The 20,120-nt window shown below is 42.7% G+C and overlaps 2 protein-coding genes and 1 long non-coding RNA gene across 19 annotated transcripts in view; 1 reads left to right on the top strand and 2 right to left on the bottom strand.

Moving 5' to 3' along the window:
• The window catches only part of LOC310688372, a 342,987-nt gene that overhangs the window by 90,108 nt on the left and 232,759 nt on the right, over positions 1 to 20,120 (bottom strand). The gene's annotated exons all lie outside the window — the stretch shown is intronic.
• LOC310688262 (general transcription factor II-I repeat domain-containing protein 2B-like) lies at positions 6,556 to 18,265 on the top strand. Of its 14 annotated transcripts, none has more exons than XM_083464557.1 (5): positions 6,556 to 7,038; positions 9,243 to 9,295; positions 9,775 to 9,936; positions 10,223 to 16,778; positions 17,841 to 18,265. In XM_083464557.1, the coding sequence occupies exon 4, from the start codon at positions 10,230 to 10,232 to the stop codon at positions 11,955 to 11,957; it is 1,728 nt and encodes a 575-aa protein (XP_083320683.1). In that variant the 5' UTR covers positions 6,556 to 7,038; positions 9,243 to 9,295; positions 9,775 to 9,936; positions 10,223 to 10,229; the 3' UTR covers positions 11,958 to 16,778; positions 17,841 to 18,265. The 14 variants fall into 14 exon arrangements, 12 of the variants coding, with proteins under 12 accessions (XP_083320683.1, XP_083320673.1, XP_083320676.1 ...); XM_083464547.1 differs by having other exon boundaries at positions 9,729 to 9,936; XM_083464550.1 differs by lacking the exon at positions 9,775 to 9,936 and having other exon boundaries at positions 6,556 to 7,100; positions 10,223 to 12,063; positions 15,584 to 16,778.
• The window catches only part of EPB41L4A (erythrocyte membrane protein band 4.1 like 4A), a 108,485-nt gene continuing 107,525 nt past the window's right edge, over positions 19,161 to 20,120 (bottom strand). For all 4 annotated transcript variants that reach the window (XR_014516821.1, XR_014516822.1, XM_083464509.1 and 1 more), the window contains exon 23: positions 19,161 to 19,683. Coding sequence is in view for 2 of the 4 variants with exons in the window: in XM_083464509.1 (XP_083320635.1) it covers positions 19,555 to 19,683 (129 nt within the window). In the remaining 2 variants the exon portion in view is untranslated. The remainder of the gene's footprint in view (positions 19,684 to 20,120) is intronic.

Here is a 20,120-nt window from a genome sequence, read left to right as displayed (position 1 = left end):
TCAACAAATTAGTTAGATTAATGTTTCCATGACAACATTCCCTCTTCATTACCTGGGCTTGTCAGAACAGCAGCAAATCAATAATAGCTCATTCAAAATACACTTAAATATGTAGATGAATACATCAAAGGCAGCAGTAATGGAAAAATGAAAGAACTACATTGATTAAGTGCAATTTACTATTCTTATTATTTCCATTTCTTACTTTCCCTTCACCCTGAGGTCCAGGGTTGGCTTACAGCAATTTAAAAATACAGTACTAAAAAGAGTTTAAAACAAATTATATTCACAAGAATCCAAAAGGCAAATGAATATCCAAGCACAAAAGGGGTTGTTGAGAAGATCAGTTTTGATGCTTTCCATAATTTTCTCTGTGGTGCAATCAGATGAGATCTTGCCGTGTTTAAAAGTGCTAGAAAATAATTTATTTCACCTTCCATCTTCAGCACTGAGCAATATGCCCATGATAAACTGATCGAACGTACTGAATGTCATTACAATATTATATACCGTTAGTATGATTTGGGCCCCATCCAGCTGGTCTCTTGTGCATGGTGCTGAGTGCATCACATAGCCTTCCTCCACCTGCAGGGGAGGTGATCACAAGGGAGGGTGCTGGGAGCAGGGAAGCACCGAAATTATACTGTGCAAAGTGCAGAAGACCAACATCACATCGCCCTTCCAGTAAAAATTGACAAGAACTGAATTCTACACTTATAACAATTACATCAGCTGGACTACAAACAGCAGAGATAGAAAGCTGTTAGTAGTAGATGTGATTATTGATATCTAATTGCAACCTAGGTTAAGAAATAACAACTTTGTATGGACTGTATATATTTGGTGCACCAAGTAAAGAGAACAATGGGCTGTACAGCTGGAACTAAACTAAACTAACTAAACTGTTAGTGCCTGGCACAAGAAGAAACACCCCCTTCACTTTTGCTGAGGGGGCCTCCAGCAGGATACTTGATTATAGATTGGTGCTCCCTGAGCATGCAAACTTTGGGGTGGCATCCACATTAAGTTATTGCCATCAAAATGACAGCCTGTTTTGTTCCTCACTTAACCCATATTTAACCATTCTGGTGGAAATCCAAAAAGTGGAACCATTTGTAATAACCATGTGAGCTGGAAGTGATGTTATATTAGGTGACGGAAATGATTTCTCCAGATATGAATGGTGAGAATCAACTAGGAAGAACCTTTTCAGCTATCATAACTATCCCTAGGCTTTTTTGTTACTTGAATTAAGGGTTATACTTTCTTCGTTTTGGTTATTGCTGCAGAAATCATTATCATAATGAATGTCCCTTTCATCTGGGAAATTTATGAGTACTGGAAAACAATACAGAAGCTGTGGTAGTTTTCCACACAAAAAAGAAAACTGACCTCAACTTTTTATGCAGCCATCAGCTAAAAAAAGGACTTCCTAGTGAGGTAAATTGGCACGTTGATTCCTGGACATCATGCACCCCACCTGGTCATTGGTTCTTAAAATGTATCACCTTGACTGTTTGCAGTAATCCCATCGGTTAAAGCACCAGGCTTCTTCCCACTTGCAAACTGATATGTCAGTTCCTGTAACAGGTCCTTATTAAGGCTGGCAGTGCTCTCCCTTTCCTCAAAGAGCTCTTCCTCTATCCCAGGAATGCCATATGCCTCTTTATTTTTTATTTTTAGCAGAAACCTATTGACACTGAGCTACCCATCCACCTGGAGAAAACATGATACAGTAGATGCCAAAACAACAGATGGGCAAGGCAACAGGAACCTAAGAACTTGATTAAGATGCCATGTGGTGTCCAAAGATGCTTCAAATGAAGGTAACAGCAAGACACGCTATAGAAAGGTGTTGATAGCTCTTCCTACAGTGTAATGGATTAAAGCAAAACTGAGATGCAGAGTGTGCACTATTTCGATAGCGATATGTAAATTACAAAGAACAAAGTTTATAATGCTTCTGAAAATATAACTGCATTTGCTAGAACAATTGTAATACACTCATACCTCGGAAGTCAAACAGAATCTGTTCCGGAAGTTTGTTCAACTTCCAAAACGTTCGACTTCCAAAGCACAGCTTCTGATTGGATGCAGGAAGTTCCTGCAGCCAATCAGAAGCTGCAGAAGCAATGTTGGATGTTTGGCTTCCGAAAGAATGTTCGAAAACCAGAACACTCACTTCCAGTTTTCGATCATTCAGGAGCCGGAATGTTCGACTCTCAAGGCGTTCAGGAGCTGAAGTACGACTGTACAATGTTGTTTCAAGTGTATCTATTACATTTATATTTTGCCTTTCTGTCGTCAAGGAAATTAATGCAGTTTAAGCCCTCCTCTGATATGCAAACCCTGCATTAAGTAAATGTGTGAGGGCCCCCCAGCTCTGCTCAATGTTTCCGTCACTTTCCATAATTTGGAGAGGGACTGTCTGAAATGGGGGCCCTCCTGTACTTATAGACACTCTCCACAGATTTGAGAACCTTGATTTTCCAGGATTCTAAAACACACAGTGGAACCTCCATGACTATTGGAGGCTTCTGGTTTCAGACCATCATCCTCCAACTCAAGGCGGCCAATGAGAATGATGAGGGAGGAGCTTAGCCAGCATGCTTGTTCCCACATCTCCCACCTTGCAGGTTTTCTTAACTCTCATACCGGATACCTGAAGTAGGCTATAAATAAGCCTATTTTGGGTATTAATAACCCAAATGATGCATGAGCTTTGCACCTGCATTGTTCATTTTTGCACTGCTTGTTCCCATTCTGGTGTATTGTGCTTAACCCAGGAAGTCGTCAATTAACCATAGTTTTCCTTTACATCCAAATCATAAAACTATGGTTAACAGGATTGCAACAAGCCAGGATATGAAACCATAGTTTGCTTTTGCTTTGATTTTACCTGGCATTTCTATGGGTACAGTTGGAGATCAGAATGCTAAGCTGGGTTCTTTCCTGAATGCCTGTGGTTATTGATGAATAATAGTGAATGTTTTATCAAGGGATTTTTTTTTTAAGTGTGAGAGACTGGAAATTTGCAATCACAATGTGACAATGTGCAACTTGATTGGGTATATGCAAGTGTCATTTATCCAACTAAGTGTAAATTGTTGCTGTGACATAATATACAGTCTCCCAACGCTGACATCACAGAAGGTAGAGGAGGAAGGAGGTGAGGTTGATGTGGTGTGAACACACTGGCATGAGCACCAGTTTGGTTACACCAAAAAAAAAACCACACATCCACTGTTTCATGGGGCCACAATGAACTTGTGGTTACAAAGTATGGATCCACATGGATTCTCTGGATTTTTGCATTGGGCTACCCCAAACTCACTGTCAAATCACATATCATGTCTGTGGCCACAGCATGAACCACAAAAATCATACACCCACTGTTTCGTTCAGAATATTTTTTTTCTTGTTTTCCTCCTCTAAAAACTAGGTGTGTCTTATGGTCGGGTGTGTCTCATGGAGCGAAAAATATGGTACTCAGTTTGTGGGGATGGCACAGAAAGCGAGGTTTGCGACACAAAATGGCACAAAACCAGCACACCACTTTGGCACCTATTTGGAATCATTCAGAGAAGATTGCAATTTTTGGCATTAAGTTGTGATCCTGAAGGTGATGGACCGAAGATGCATGACAGGCAGGATAGATTGGATCCATCGGGACGGGAAGCTGAGAGGAGAAAGGGAAGCTCCCAGGTGAGAGCTGGGAGGTTTCACTCTTCTGTGTGTGGAATAACTGTGATAAAGAGCTTAGTATTATTATCCTCTTTCCCCCCTTTTCTTTTTTTCCTTTCTCTCTTTTTCATCTCTCTCTCTTTGCTTCTTCCCCATCTTTATCTCTTAGATTAGTTGTGCTTTTTTGTATTTTATGTTGAAAACTTTCAATAAAAATGATTATTAAACAAAAATACTTACAATGTTTTTCTTTGCTTGATCCAAAAGATTTTTAGACTTATGGAGACACCTGGTGGTTTCTCAACAAATCTGGGAACAGAAAGATGACTCCTGGTGCCTGATCTCTATATAGTTGAGCCTTTATTATTTTAAAAAAATGATCCCTATAGGACTGAGTTTCAGATTGCAATTCTAAGGCTATAATCTTATGTACACAGTGGGGAGTAGACACCACTGAATTCTGTGGTAAACATCATAAACCTACATAAGCACAGAACGAACATCATTTACGTCTGTACGCCTGCCCAAATGGGTGGGATAAGCCACCCACCCTTCACCCTCCCGGTCAATAGCCAATCACGCAGCATTTTCCCTCGGCCCGCGTTAATTTAATCCAGGTCTCTCTCTGGTTGGCCAACTCCGTATCAGATTGGCAGCCCAACTGGGTTAGCGTCACTCGACCTGAAGGAAAGAAAGAGAGCCACTTTCGCAGGTAGCCTACACACACACAAGAGAGAGAGAGAGAGGTGCGCGCACGCCTTTGGAACGAAGCTGACGCGCTTCTCGCCCAGCGCCCCCTCAGCGACCGCTCCAGTGGTCGGAGGTGCCTATTCTCCTGCCACCTCCCCCCCCCCACTTGGCTGTCCGTGCGCCTGCTATTGCCCACGCCTGCCGTGCTCCTAACTCCAAACGCCCCGCTGTTCACCGCCGGCTCGGCTCATTGGGCCGCGGGAGTTGGCTCTGCGCCCCCCGGGCTTCAGGCTGCTTTCTGCAAGCCTTCAGAGCCTGGCAGGAACTCCTGGCGGGCTCCCAAGGCTTGCGGATAGATGCCCGAAGCCCGGGGCGCTGTGCTCCCCAGGTTTCGGGCTGCAGGCTGCTATCCGAAGCCTTGGGAGCCCGGCGGTGCGCACCGACCCCTCTCGCTCTCCAGGCTTCAGCGAAAGCCTTCATTCGCTCCATAGGACACATACACATTTCCCCTTCATTTTTGGAGGGGGAAAAGTGCATCCTATAGAACGAAAAATACGGTATTCACACTTTCAGAGTCAAGAAGTCTACGGTTTAAAGAAACAGATACACATTCCCCATAATTCTCTAGTCTTTGGTTCTCCCACAAAGACATTCCTTGGCTTGAACCAAAGTTTCCTTGCTAAGATTACCTAACATCACTACAGAGTGTGTGAGGGATGTTCCTCAGCACAATAGAGGATGAGAAGGTAAAATTTCCTCTTCCATACCATCTTGAGATTCTCATAATTATAAGCCCCATCAGCTGATGCTATTTGCTCTAAAAATGTTAGGTGCAAAGACCCTTTTTTTTAACATTCACATATAGTTTGATCTTCCTTGTGCAGACAAGGATTCAGTATGATATAAGATTCAGTATGGCAGCTTCCAATGTTCCTGTGATAGCATATTACACCACAAACAAACAAAAAGGACTTCAAGTGGACAGGCTGAAGCCGGATAGTCTGTTAGGACCAATGCCTAAACCAAGACCGCTCATTACCTGTAACCAATAAGGTTGTGGCCATATTTAGCTCATTAACCTTAAATAATTGTGTCATGTGTCTTTATTTCCACTTGCCACGCAATCTCAGAAGGGGGGTGTCCTTAAGAGTGAACCAGTACTAAAATTATTTTCCAATGAACTTTAAGGGAGACTTTCCAGAAGTTTGCACTCTTGAGATTTCCACGTTTTGTGAAATTTCAGATATTTATTTGTTTTATTTGTTACATTTATATGCTTTAAAAAAACAGGAACCTAGTACTCCTATTATAGTGGTATGGAGGATTTTGTGTGGGGGATGTTCAGTGTAATAATAATAATAATATTTATTCCCCGCCCATCTGTTCTTCCCTCCTTCCCTTGTGTGTTTAGGACATCAATGGACAGCCATGCATTATTTGTCCCTGGCACAGGTATAAAATAACTCTGGCAACAGGTGAAGGATTGTATCAAGCAATAAATCCAAGGGAGCCATCTCCGAAACCCAAATGGCAGTCGAAAGGAGTAAAACAGAAGACGCATAGAGTTACTGTGGACAGCGGAAATGTTTGTGACTCTTTCAGATACAGATGACAATATAGATTCTGACCATTATGCTAACATACACAATAGGATTATACTGCCTTCTAAGAAAAAATAGCATATTCTGTGCTTGCTGTCTAAAGAGCATTCAGCTTCTGAGTGATATGAAACTGAGCTCCAGTCTCTCTAAAAAGGGAGTTGATCAGAGAAGTATTTGTGCCTTTGAGAAGAATATACAGTGGTACCTCAGGTTAAGTACTTAATTTGTTCCGGAGGTCCGTACTTAACCTGAAACTGTTCTTAACCTGAAGCACCACTTTAGCTAATGGGGCCTCCTGCTGCTGCCACGCTGCCGGAGCATGATTTCTGTTCTCATCCTGAAGCAAAGTTCTGAACCTGAAGCACTATTTCTGGGTTAGCGGAGTCTGTAACCTGAAGCGTATGTAACCCGAGGTACCACTGTAAAATAAAATAGAGCATGCACATCAGCAGAATCTTTTTTTAAAATAATATTTTTTATTAGTTTTTAGCCTACAAAATTTTAAAGACATACCACACAAATTATAACACACATATATTCGTATTTGGACTTCCTTCAGAAAATGACAGAACCTGGCCATTAACTGCTGCGCCAAACAAGATGTTGTGCAGTACCTCCACGTGCAATTCTGCCCCTCTCCTGCTGCAAAATGCAGATCCCAAATCAAAAGAGAAGAAACGAGCGCGGAACGAGATGTGCTTTACTCTGTATTGTTATCTCTAGGGTTCCGCATCCGTTTGAATGAGAACAGCGGGAAGGGGGGGAGAAGCACAGTTGGTACACTCCACATCCTCCTCATGTTTCGACAAGAGGGGGAGCGAGTGACCCGAGACCGCGTTTGGTATATGCCAGACCTTTGAAACCTGTCTGGGCTACGATGGTTTCCTGCAGAAATCAATGAATGGCGCGGTCTGGCCTGGTCTTCTCTCTCTCCTTCCCCCGCTCTGGCAGCAATGGTTTGGCCCGAATCGGAGGCTGTAAAAAGCGGCCGGAAGGGGAAGGGCGTCTCTTTTCCTGCTCTCGGCGCGCGCGAGGGAGGTGGCGGTTGAGAGAGCCGCTGAGGGCAAATACCAAGCGGGGTGTTTGAAAATCGCGGGAAGAGCTGTGGGGACTGGAGCTAACCAAGTGAGTAAGGCGGGGGGGGGGAGAGAGAAAGAGGGGGCTCATATGTGTGGCAGTTGGCAAGGGAGGTGGGAAACAGAGGAGGAGCGCGGGCGGGTGAGGCAGACATGGAGGTTTCGCTGAGGGGGGATCGAAGTGAGCCGGATTCCCACAGCCTCTGCCATTTCGTCTCTCCCGCGAAAGAATCCCGGGATCTGCGCTTTATCTCCTCGCGGAGAGGCAGTTCCCGGCAGCCCTTTTAAACGAACCGTAGCCCCCTGAGGAAGAAAGCGCTTCCTTCGAAGGCCGCAGCCTCTGTCGGCGAAAGCTCCGCGCGCGCCGCTTTAAGCTTCCGCGGGGCCCCGAGGTATGAAGCCCCCCCTCCAAAAAAAAAATAAGCCCGGCGGTTAAAATTAAAGGCCCTACGCGCTATTTTTTCTTCCCTTGCTGCCGGGGAACTGAGCAAGGCGGGCATGTAGGAGGCCTTACCGGCCCCTGAGGGAGCTCGTCCTCTCGCGCGAATGGGCGCGCAGAGGCTGCGGGGCCTTTTAGCTGCTGCTTAGCGCGTGGTGTTAGTGGGGACACAGGCAAGGAATGACGGCGTAGCGTGGCCGCCTCGGATTCGCGCCCTGTCGAGCCTCAGGAGGCGGTGTTGGTTGGGCTTGACGGGACAGGCTAGCACGAGGGGGGGCCCATCACTTTTAGATAGGAAGAGGGGATATTTTGCACGTGTGGCAAGTTCGCTGTGAGCGTAAACACGTGCACAGCAGCTCTTCTCGCGTTGCTTTCCAGAGAGAAAAGGGTAGAGGTAAACAAGATTTTGTGAGAAAGAAGCCATAGAGGAAATAAAAGTGGAGGATCTTTTTCTTACAGGCAGGCATATAAAAATTCAGTATGCTGAACTGCAGGAAATGTCTCCAGCTCTGTAATGTAGGTAAACTGTGTGTGCAGTGGTACCTCGGGTTACAGACGCTTCAGGTTACAGACTCGGCTAACCCAGAAATAGTACCTCAGGTTAAGAACTTTGCTTCAGGATGAGAACAGAAATCGTGCTCCGGCGGTGCAGCGGCTACAGGAGGCCCCATTAGGTAAAGTGGTACCTCAGGTTAAGAACAGTTTCAGGTTAAGAACGGACCTCCAGAACGAATTAAGTTCTTAACCCGAGGTGCCACTGTATAGGCATGCAGGTGCAGATCTTTCCTTGCTTGCTTAGTTTTGGTTGCTTTGTGTCATCTTGCCTTCAGTGTTGCCCGTTCGTTTTGGTTGCTAATGAACGTGGTGTCAGAGAAGGCATAAAACAAATCCCCCCCTTGCAGCTTTTTCCTAAGCTAGGAATTGTTCCTAGCAGGCTTGCTGTATGTGGGACATCTTTAGCTTTGTTTGCCTGTGGCTCCTTGAAAGTCTTATGTGTAGCTTTCTTCTTTGTGTTCATTTTAAGTTTTTTACAAACTTAAAAGCTCCTGTCTGTTTGAAGACTTAACGCTTCAACTTGACTGCAGTCCCTATTTTCACAAAGAACAAAGGACCAAACTGGGCATGACACAATTAACAATTTCCTGAACGTTGTTTTTTTTTTAAGTAAATCAGTGCAGACGCCTGAGCAGTGGCTAAGGGTGGGACCCCCCACAATGCAGTGGCATAGTGTGTAGTTTGCTTCAAAGACTAATCTCAAGCCAGCGCTTGGTTAAATCAGCTTCTTTACAAACTTCAAAATTACTGGGTTGTTATCCCTGGCATATTCCATATGTTTACTCAGCCGCACTGTATACCAGTACAGACAAAGCTTTCTGATTCAAGGAACCTATGGGAAAGAACTGGTGTATATGCACTTCTCTAGCATTTTCACTCTTCCTTACAACCACATGGGTTGGTGACAGTGTAATTTGCTAGTTTGCTCAGAAGTACATTCCACTGTTTGGGATGGACCCTAAAAAGGGACTGTTGATAAGAGTGAACTCCACAACCACTTTTGCAAGTGAAACCTCCTGGGATTAATGTGACCTTATGTGCTAAATGTGCACTATGCAGGTTCCCTCTTAAAAGATTGCATTATGTAGTTTCTATCTGTAACTGAGGGACTGTGTGGGCTACTTTTAAAGCAAAATGATTTGCAGTGATACAAAAATGGCTGGTTCATTGTATCATTGTTTATTTTTTATTTTGCAGGTATAGGCAAAACCCACACAGTTTTGACGAAACATTTCACTTCAGAATATAAGGTATGAGTACATTGTGTTATTCTATGTTTATACACTTCTTTGGCGGTCCGAGAAGCCCTCTTGAGGGTCATTCTACACCAGGGGTCGGCAACCCGGAGCCGCAAGCGGCTCTTTAACACCTTTGCCGGGGCGGAGGCGAGGGGAGGAGGCGCATTTTCCGCAAAGCCATTTCCGAGCTAGAGAGGAGAGGGGGTTGCGGGTTGTTCCCGTGCAGTCGCAGGAGGAGTGGGCAGCTGAATAACCATACCACGAGGAGCGTTGCGAGTGTACTCAAGGCGCAAGAGGGGTAAAGTAACTGAGGGGAGCGCCCCTGCCCTCAGCTCGCACCCTCTCCCTTCCTTCCCCTCGCGGTGTGTGGGATTCCACTCCCGGCAGTCCTTCTCTGCCGTCCTCGCTGCTTTCCTCCCCCCCCCCCGCATTTCTCCCTCTCTAGCCTCCTCTAGGCGTGGGTTGAAGCTGCGGCGTCCATTTCTTTAAAGGGCATCAATAAGGGAAAATCGTCAGCGCCATCTTTGTGGGCGCACGTGGGAGTCGCGGGAGCGGCCATTTTGGTTGAGGGCTGTAAGCAGGCTGCATTGAAAGGGGGCATGTAAGCTGGTCACTGTTTTGAAGGGGAGTGAAGAACACACACTCAAAAAAAGGTAACTTGTTAATTTAATGTTTATTTCTATGAGGAGGAGTAATTCTGAGGGGTCAAACAAAAAAATAATAATAAAGTGTCAAAAAAGTTATTTTTGTAATGACGAGGATGACATTGGGCCCTCATTATTAATTATTATTTACATCAGGCACTGATTATGATTTATGGTACACTGGGGTCCTGATTAATTTTCTATGGCATTTTGGGGCATTGATTATTGGGCATAGCAAATTTTGCTATGGGGCCCTCTGATTTCTAATTACGTCCCTCTTTTGGACCCCCGGTAGGCCAGCCATGGATAAAGGCAAGAAAAGAAACATTTCTGAAGAAAACAGAATGTTTAATGATACATGGACAGAATCATTTGCCTTCTCTACTGACAAGACAACATATGCTAGTTTTGTAGCCACTCAGGAAATAGTCAAGCACGGTAAGCCGTTCACAGATGGAGAGTATATAAAAGAAGCATTCATTAAGATTTCAGAACATCTATACATGGACTTCAAAAACCAGAATGAAATTGTGCAGAAAATCAAAGACATGCCTCTGTCTGCGAAGACTGTTAAAGACAGAACCCTAAAAATGGCAGAAAACATTAGCAAACAGCAAATTCAAGACATTAATTCAGCTGTGGCGTACTCCATCGCCTGTGACGAGTCCAAAGATAAAGGTGATATTGAACAAATAGCGCTGTTCTGCCGATATGTGAACTCTTTTGGGCCACAGGAAGAACTGATTGAGCTGATACCACTAAAAGACCAAACAAGGGGTGAGGATATCTGTAAGGCTGTCCTGGACTTTTTAAGTGCTAAAAAAATAAACACCAACCACCTGGTCTCAGTGGCTACTGATGGGTCACCGAGCATGAGAGGAGCACAGAAGGGCTTTGTGGCTCTACTGCAGAAGGCACTGGGTAGAACGCTGCTGTCATTTCATTGCATCCTGCACCAAGAGGCATTGTGTGCTCAAACATTTCCCCCCGAATGCAGAAAAGTGATGGATGTGGTCATTCAGATTGTTAATAAGATAATGGCAAAGGGTTTAAACCACCGCCAGTTTCGTTTGCTATTGGATGAGGTGGAAAGCACATATTCTGACCTCCTGCTCTACAACAAGGTCCGGTGGTTGTCCAGAGGCGAGGTGCTAAAACGCTTTGTCACATGTTTGGAAGAAGTAAAAACCTTCCTGGCCAGCAAAGAGCTTACCTTTGCTGAGCTGGAACAGCCAGAGTGGCTGGAAAAATTACATTTTATGGTAGACATGACAGCCCACCTAAACACGCTAAATACAACCCTTCAGGGGAAAGGAGGCACAGCCCTGCACATGCTGGAGGAGGTTATGGCATTTGAGCGCAAGTTGACAGTGTTTGTCAAAGATTTCCAGAGAGGTACACTGTCTCACTTTCCCTCTTTGAGAGAGTTCAAACAAAGTCATGATACGGTAAATCTGGAATATTTCAAGTCTGCAATCACCGCAATGCAAAGCTCGTTTGGGAAACTATTCTGTGGGTTCAGAGAGGAAAAAAACACATTATCCTTCCCTGTCACTCCCTTGGCGATCGATCCATCCCTATTGAATATGACTGCATTTGCAGGTGTAAGTCAACCTGATCTTGAGCTGGAACTGGCTGATATAGCCGACAAAGATATATGGGTGTCCAAGTTCAAATGCTTGACGGCTTCTCTTGAGGATGTTGCCCGTCAGAAGGCCATTCTGGCTCAGAATCATAAATGGAGTGATATTGAAAACCTTCCCAAACAGGACAAACTTATATTCGAAACATGGAATGCCATCCCCAACACTTATATAAACATGAAAAAGTATGCATTTGGAGTCCTGTCGATCTTTGGTTCCACATATGTATGTGAGCAGGTCTTCTCCAACATGAACTATATTAAAAACAATCATCGATCACGCCTCACAGATGACAGCTTGCAAGCCTGTGTGAAAATGAAGGTGACGTCTTACAGCCCTGATGTGCAGACACTGAGCACTGAGGTTCAGGAGCAAAAGTCCCATTAACCTGGTTACCTGGTTGTAAATTAAATATTTTAATTAGCTATTAATTTGTCCTTTTTTTTCTTGAGATTGACAGCTGACTGCACGATCCTGTATATATAGCATTAAGGTAAGAAACAATATATGCAGTGTTATATTTGTTTTAAATGTTGCAATGGTTTTGCAGCTCCCAGTTGTTGTTTTTTCTTCGGAAACGGGTCCAAGTGGCTCTTTTTGTCTTAAAGGTTGCAGACCCCTGTTCTACACCAAATCACCTGGTGCCATGTGCTCTCAAAACTTTTTCTTCCAAAAAAAATTATGTGTAGATACCTATGAGATAACCTCAAATGATTTTTTTAAAATTAATCTGAGTTGTGAGAGCACAACTGAGTATTAAAATACAGTAGGTGATTTGGCATGGAACGACCCCAATAGTAATCATGCTCACGTGTTTTTCACATAATACTTATATGGTTGCTATACATCGTACAGTATTTACTGTGCACTTCAGAGTTGCACAAATTCTTTGGGTGTTTGCCTTTTCTGTGCCTTCTGCCATGGCTGAGTAAATGCTTTGACTTTCCACCTCAGTGTGATCATTGGCTATGTTCACCCTGGCCTAGGCACACATTTAGTCCACAACACTTTGACATTGATCCACATTTTGCAGCATGTAATTTTGCCTTTGTGTTGCCCATTCATTATTTTGGCTAGTGAATGTGGTGTCAGAAAAGGCATATATTAACTTTAGCTGTCATACTACCAGGAGTTGGTTATGTACCTTCTCTGTATTTCAGCTAAAACACACCATTTGTGTTGGGTCATTCTATGTCATTTCAATGAAGGCATGTCACCCTCTGTCTTGGATGTTGATGAAATTTGGTGTACACCCTTCCCCTGTGGTTGGAAGAAACCCCCTTAATTTTTTCCTCTGTCTCAAATGGTTTTAATTTTATAGCACTATCTGTTGTCTGTCCCTCTTGAGACCTTCACCAGAAGATACCCTTGTGCACATTTTTTTTTCCTCCATAACCATTGATCACATCTCTGAAATTTTACACAGCTCAATAAAATGATGAGATTTCAGAAAAAAATACACCAGCACTCAAGATTTTATAAATGCACTTACCATAACAGATTATGCTATTATCACAGTTTATTATCTTACAAGTTCAATGATCCTCAGTTTCTTTGCTGTAGCCTCAGTATCAGCTGCAAGATTTTCATTTTTTTCTTCCATCAACACCATACACTTGTTTGGAAAGAAGTATCTTCTGCCAGTTATTGTCTTTGGGAGTTGTACAATACCAAGCGTGTGAGGAAATGGTTTTACGCAAGAATTGTCATGGCTAGGCCAGCAGAATGAAGGTGAAGGTCCATTTGGGTGAATAAATTTTACAAAAGCATCTCCATCGTCTTGATTATTTTCCGATAGCATTCCAAAGTACCACAAATGATCATACTTACTTGCAAGTTACAAAACATCCAGGATACAGATCATCAGCATTCACAGGAAGCTTGGGGAGGCTCCTCAAGTTGAAAGTGAGGAAGGGTTCTTTATCGGTGCTCATTCTTCTTGCTTCAGTTGTGCCTGTAGAATTCAGTGGTTTAAAGTTGTGGAAATTGTGAGTTCCAGGGAGTGTCTGCACATCTCTGAAACAGGTTTCAAGGGAACAGCAGATTATGTCTACATCTTCCCTTGCAATATAATGGAATTTGACCTTTTCACACACAAAAATCACAAATCAAAAAAATATTTTTGGAGTAGTAATCTGCTTCTCAAGGGACGCGGGTGGCACTGTGGGTAAAAGCCTCAGCGCCTAGGGCTTGCCGATCGAAAGGTTGCGGTTCGAATCCCCGCGGCGGGGTGCAGTCCCGCTCCTCGGTCCCAGCGCCTGCCAACCTAGCAGTTCGAAAGCACCCCCGGGTGCAAGTAGATAAGTAGGGACCGCTTACTGGCGGGAAGGTAAATGGTGTTTCCGTGTGCTGCGCTGGCTCGCCAGATGCAGCTTTGTCACGCTGGCCACGTGACCCGGAAGTGTCTCCAGGCAGTGCTGGCCCCCGGCCTCTTGAGTGAGATGGGCGCACAACCCCAGAGTCTGTCAAGACTGGCCCGTACGGGCAGGGGTACCTTACCTTTAATCTGCTTCTCAAGGGATCTCTGAAGACTCTTTTCTAAATAGAGTAAAACAGACACATTGGAACCTCCTTTAATTAGGAACATGTCAAATACCGAACTCTTGGTTGTACATAGTAGCAGAACCTCTTGTACCTAAATTTAAGTGTCACACACAAAAGGTGGAGAGAGCTGTCAAGGAGGTGACAAAAGCAAGCCTGAATGTAGTTGGTATGAAGCCAAGTGATGCACTATAAAGACATCAATGGAGAACTGGATCAGATATCCAAAACAGAAATCAAAGGATTTTGTCCCAAAATAGTTCATTCACAGCTTTATTTTTATGTGTTCTTGAAGTAATGTAAATGTAACTTTACATGTCATTATTAGTATTAAGTAATGTAATAATAAAAGTTGCTTAAATGTAGAAATAATTGTAGGATCATATGATGAAGAAGAAGAAGAATTTGGATTTGATATCCCGCCTTTCACTCCCTTTAAGGAGTCTCAAAGTGGCTAACATTCTCCTTTCCCTTCCTCCCCCACAACAAACACTGTGAAGTGAGTGGGGCTGAGAGAATTCAAAGAAGTGTGACTGGCCCAAGGTCACCCAACAGCTGCATGTGGAGGATGGAGCATGTATGAGTCACATTTGGATTTAAATGTCAATACTATCATTAAAATGTTTTTTAAGTACTGGTTTTTGTTGTATCAATTTGTATTCTGCATCTTTTATTCTCTAAAAAAAATGCAATTCCTGCAAAATAAAACTGAATTGGTCATAAAGTGACAAAAATAGCTGTTTATTTGGACATTTTCCTATGTTGCGAAGGCTGAAATTTCAATTCAGTGGAGGAGGGTTAAGATATTAACTGATATGCATGAAATTTTAGATATAGCTCTATAATCCCTATTGTAGTAAGATAAGACCTTTGGAGCAGGCATTAATTTTTTGTTATGAACTGCCTTAACTTTTATAATACACTGCTACAGGATGCAAAGTACAAGAATCAGAAGTCCAGTGGTACCCTTGTAGCTCATCTTGAAGCCTGCATACAATTCTTGTAGGTTGTCCATTATTAGCCGCTTCCTATGATACTCTTTTCCAATTCTGACCACATCTTTCATTCCTGGCTTTATTCTAGACTTCTCACCACTGTGATAAAAGTTTAGAACCTTGCTTACAGTTTCAGATGGAAGCTTTTTTCCACCTCTGGGATCTGGTTTAGCTAAAATTCCTTTTTCTTTAAAAAGCTTCTGTGCCTGGCAAACTGAATCGCTGGGGAATATATATTTTTTTTCATTTTCTGTTGCATAAGAGTTTTCAAGGGTTCTTGTATGTTCTTTCAATGCTGATTTCAAATCTGAAATTGATTTTTGTGTACATGCTATAGTTATCTTTCAATTTCTGACTTTTGCTGATAGGTCATATTTACACTGGGGAGAAGTGGACAATGACACATTGATCTACCGTAACCAACTTAATTTTTCTTTATTTTTATAGTTTTGTAACCTAAATATTTGTATTTTTCAGATCAGACCATGGCTTCTTCAAAATGTGTAAACAAGCCTGATGCCTTTTGTTATGCATGTGGCTGCTACACACTTCCTCGTCAGAGACGCAATATAACAGCATTTGTGAGGCGTGCCTATAAAAGCTGTTTTGAAATTCCCCTTGGTGACCAAGACAAGAAATGGGCTCTGCATATTGTTTGTCACAATTGTGAGGAAATGCTTAGAGACTGGCCAAAAGGAAAACGGAAGAGTATGCCTTTTGGGGTTCCCATGGTTTGGCGAGAACCCAAGGATCACACAAGTGACTGCTATTTTTGTCTGGTCAATATGAAGTGTATTGGCAAGAAAAACCGACATGCTGCCGCCTATCCCAGTATTCCTTCAGCAATTAGACCTATCCCACACTCTGAGGAACTCCCAATTCCAGTTTTTAAGGGGTTTGTCTCTTCTGAAGATGAAGGAAGTGAACATGGTGAGGAAGATCGTGAGGATTTTGGGAAGGTGCATTGAGAAATGGCTATAGAATCCGAAGACAACATCTGAGCAGCCCCAGAGCTGTTTGGCCAACGGGAACTGAATGACTTAGTGCGTGATTTGGGCCTCTCCAAGAAGGCAGCTGAGTTATTAGCATCCAGGCTGCAAGAAAAACATCTACTGCACCACTCGGCAAAAGTGACATATTTCTGAAAGAGGGACCAGGAGTTTGTGGGCTTCTTTTCAAAAGACAAGCACTTTGTTTACTGTCATGATATTCCAGGCCTTCTCTGCCAATTAGGCATTACATCATACAATTCAACGGAATGGCGCTGATTTCTTGATAGCTCTAAGTGCAGTCTCAAGTGTGTTCTCTTGCACAACGGAAACGTGTATGGAGTGGTTCCCGTTGGTCACTCATTGATGATGATGTGGAGGGGAAAATGAGTGAGGAAGATGAGGGTGCAAGAAGGCTGAATTTAATAAGCCCCAATGGACGCCTACAGACCTGGAAATGCATGGAATCCAGCAGAAAAAGAAATTGACAGTGTGTGAGTAAAAAGAGAAAATTAAGGTACAGCACATAGTTATGGACTATGCCCCACTGAATTCAGTCGGATTTTCTTCTGATTAAACATGCCCAGTCTTAAGTTGAAAGAGGAAGAAAACATGCTTGGGCAGGATATGAAGAGAAACACAAATGTGAGGAGTGGGAGCAAGGTACAGGCACTTTACTTGAGGTAGGCTTCATTTGCTTTCAGGTAGGTAAAGGTGGCGGCTTTGCTGGGTTGTATTCCAACAAACAAGTGAAATAGATTATTGGAAATAGGGTAGGTAGGCAGGGTTAAGGCACAGTGGCTTGTCCATTACGTCAGCAAAATAACACGTGTACCTTTACATATACACCCACTTCATTCTGTTCCTGTTTTGCCAGGGTCTCGTTTTCTATTCATACACTCTCCTTATTTTTCCCATCTCCTGGGAAGCAAGGCTTCAAATCATCCTGGACATGAGAAGTGCCATGAGAACAGATGATTTTGGCCCCATGACAACAACTGTCTCACCATTACTGATCATCCATGTGGGGTGTAGCTATTTTAACTGCATAGAATCATGTGTGCCCCAAAACATATTAGCTGCTGCACAAGGCAAAAGCCATAGATACTTCTACACTTCTGCTTGATGGGAGAAAGTGGTCCGCCCAGGCCAATGAGTAATAATAATAATTTATAATTATTTAAACCCTGCACATTTAGCTGGGTTCCCCCAGTAAGTAAGAGGTCATTCACAGCTATGGACCTGGTTGTTGACCTTGCTGTTCCTGGATCCACTGCAGCATGGCAGGCAATTTGACAAGTGGATTAATGCTCTGCTCTTCCCATGCGTTTGGTGAAACAGGTGTCGGGTGGTGAAGCTATGTTCGATAATTAATAGTTCACAGTGACAAAGGTTTGATGAGTTTGATTAGAAAAAAATGCCAAAATAAATTTGACTAGGGCAACCTTCAGAAAAATATGGTCACTCACAGTGGACCAAATGCAAGATGTCCACTTAAATGCTCTAAAAAATGAATTTACCACCCTTTTCACATAACTGAATTGACACAGCACATAGTATGTAAATACAGGTTTCCAACATCAAGAAATTAGTTTGACATCAAACTAAAAAACAAAACTAAAAAATAAGATGACCACCAGTTAATAACGACTTCAAAAATTAGGGTAACCCAAATTCATTTCTTGTGGCACATTTTCTGTTTGGTTGCCAGATAATTAATAGTGGATTGTTTTCTTCTTTTGCAGGAATATGTATCTACAGCATCAGCTGCAACATGCTAGCAGAAGCCTGTATTAAGGAGAGGGAAAGTAATGTGTAAATATTACTTGTTGGATTGTGATAATTACACCTTGAAAGTAAATAGGGTGAACATGCCTTGCTCCATTGCAACCACTCACCACCAGACCACAGACAGACTCTTGTTCATGGTATATAGTTTCCAATCTATTGTTCCAGTAAGTTTTCACACAGGGGTTTTAAAGTTAAAACATGGATGCAGATTGGGATTGAAAATTAACACCTGCCACTGAAGTATCAGTAGTTTAACATGATGTGGCTTATTCTGCTCAACTTCTGTATCGGAGGTAATTTCATGTATAGGTATAAAGAAACATCTGTGCACAGCATCTGTGTATGTTCAATTTAAAAATAAATCAATTTCTTAACACCATGGTTGCTAGATGCGTCTTTCTCATCCATAAACAGTGTGATACACACAAAAAAGCTGCCACCATAAAAGTTACTAGAAGAAAAGCAAAACCAAACCAGTGTTTGTTGGCAATCCAAAGTTCTCCCCAGCAATTAAGATGTTCTGCCGTTTGTAGGAGATTAAAAATGGGAGGATCTCAAAATTGTAAAACCAAGTGGACAGCAACAATGAGCTAGCAGGAATAGAAAATGAAGGGTTTGACCTTCATCCCTTGTTATTTAATCATCCAGTTTGCTTGTTTCCTTGGAGTGGAAGGATGGAGAAATGAAACCTGTACTCTTTTGATATCCAGAGTTGGTGCTATTGTAATGCCTTCCTCCTTGCCATTCTTTTCGTCTGTTTCTAGACCCTGTACATTAGGAAGCAACATCTGGAGGGCCATATGCCCCTCCCTGCTCCTAAACATTGGTTGCTTAAGAATATTTCATTATATCATAGCACCTTACGTCAAAGGTGGTGGCAACTCATTTCAAAATACTATAGCTACACCTTTTACAGCTAAACACTTTTCTCTGTTCTAAACTCTATAATTTGATGCCTCATTCATAGCTCTATGAACTTCCCCAACCAGATGCTCTGCAAATATTTTTGACTTCATTCTTATGATGAGATTTGTAGTCATTGGAAGGGTACCAGGTTAGGGAAACCTGCTCTAGAACCACAGTAAAAGATCCTAAAACCATTGGCAACAATAGCATGAATCTTAAGGACCTAATTTTAGGACATTAAAAATTGGAAGGCTGCATACAAGACAGTCTGCTTTTGTGTAACCAAGCAGGATGTAATAATCAACATTGCTGTGAATAAGAATGAGATTGCTAGGCAAGTATAGGCATATGAATTACAGTCCTTACTCTTAAATTCAGAAAACATTTACTATTGCACATTTGGCAAGTACATTGCTTTGTATCTTTGCTGATACTTCCATTTTTTGAATCAAGTCACCCAGGGCATTGTCCATGGTTAACAATCGGCTGTAACTGGTTTTTGGAACTGGAGTAATTATTATCTAAAGCCTTTACTTTCATAGATCTTCCAGTAAGCCAAGAGCTGTTTTGTTCAATCCTCTGATCTTATTGGTGTTATCCTTCAGAGCAATTTGCCTCGTCCTCAAGAAATATTTCATAGTTTAAATCTTTGCTTTAATTTAGGTCAAAAATCCCATCTGTGCAGTTTAAGTGTAGTTGGACTTCTGTACCATTTGAAAATGCCAAGGGGCAGCATCCTCTCACAGTCCTTTGCTAGAAGAATCAAGTCTCTGTCTTAAGCCGTGAAGCTTGTACAATTTTTATTGTCTTTGCACTGTGCTTTCCATCCAGGTTGTTGATGGGTGCCTGTGCCTTTTCTTCTATTAGGCTGTCTTTAGATCCATTTCGCCTCTGAAGAGAAAGAAAATGCATTACTAAAAGTTCAATGCACAACCGATGAGAATTAAGTCACGTTCTGTGTTCTGGTTACAGTTCTGCAAAAGGAATTACTGTATTTTTCCATATATAATACAATGCTTTTTGCTTTTAAAATTTAGTCAAAAATTGAGGGACATCTTCTACATGGATGGTGAATGCACAGGGGCTCTGGTTGTGGCTCTGACGCTGGTGCGGGAGGCCTGGCCTGGGCTTGGGTTCAGGCTCTGACATGGGCGGCCTGGACTCTGGCTCTTGCCCAATTTCTTAATTTTGGGTCAAAAAAATATGGGTTGTCTCATACAAGGGGGACTGTCTTATACACAGAAAAATACGGTACTACAGTCGTACCTCGGAAGTTAAACAGAATCCGTTCCGGAAGTCCATTTGACTTCCGAAATGTTCAACTTCTA

This window comes from Podarcis liolepis (genome assembly GCF_965112155.1).
Source record: "Podarcis liolepis genome assembly, chromosome: 11".
Lineage (NCBI taxonomy): Eukaryota > Metazoa > Chordata > Lepidosauria > Squamata > Lacertidae > Podarcis > Podarcis liolepis.
This window is presented reverse-complemented; position numbering and strand designations above follow the sequence as displayed.

Excerpts from the sequence above, each read along its gene's own strand:
- LOC310688262 (XM_083464554.1), top strand. The coding sequence starts at position 10,230 with ATGGATAAAGGCAAGAAAAGAAACATTTCTGAAGAAAACAGAATGTTT.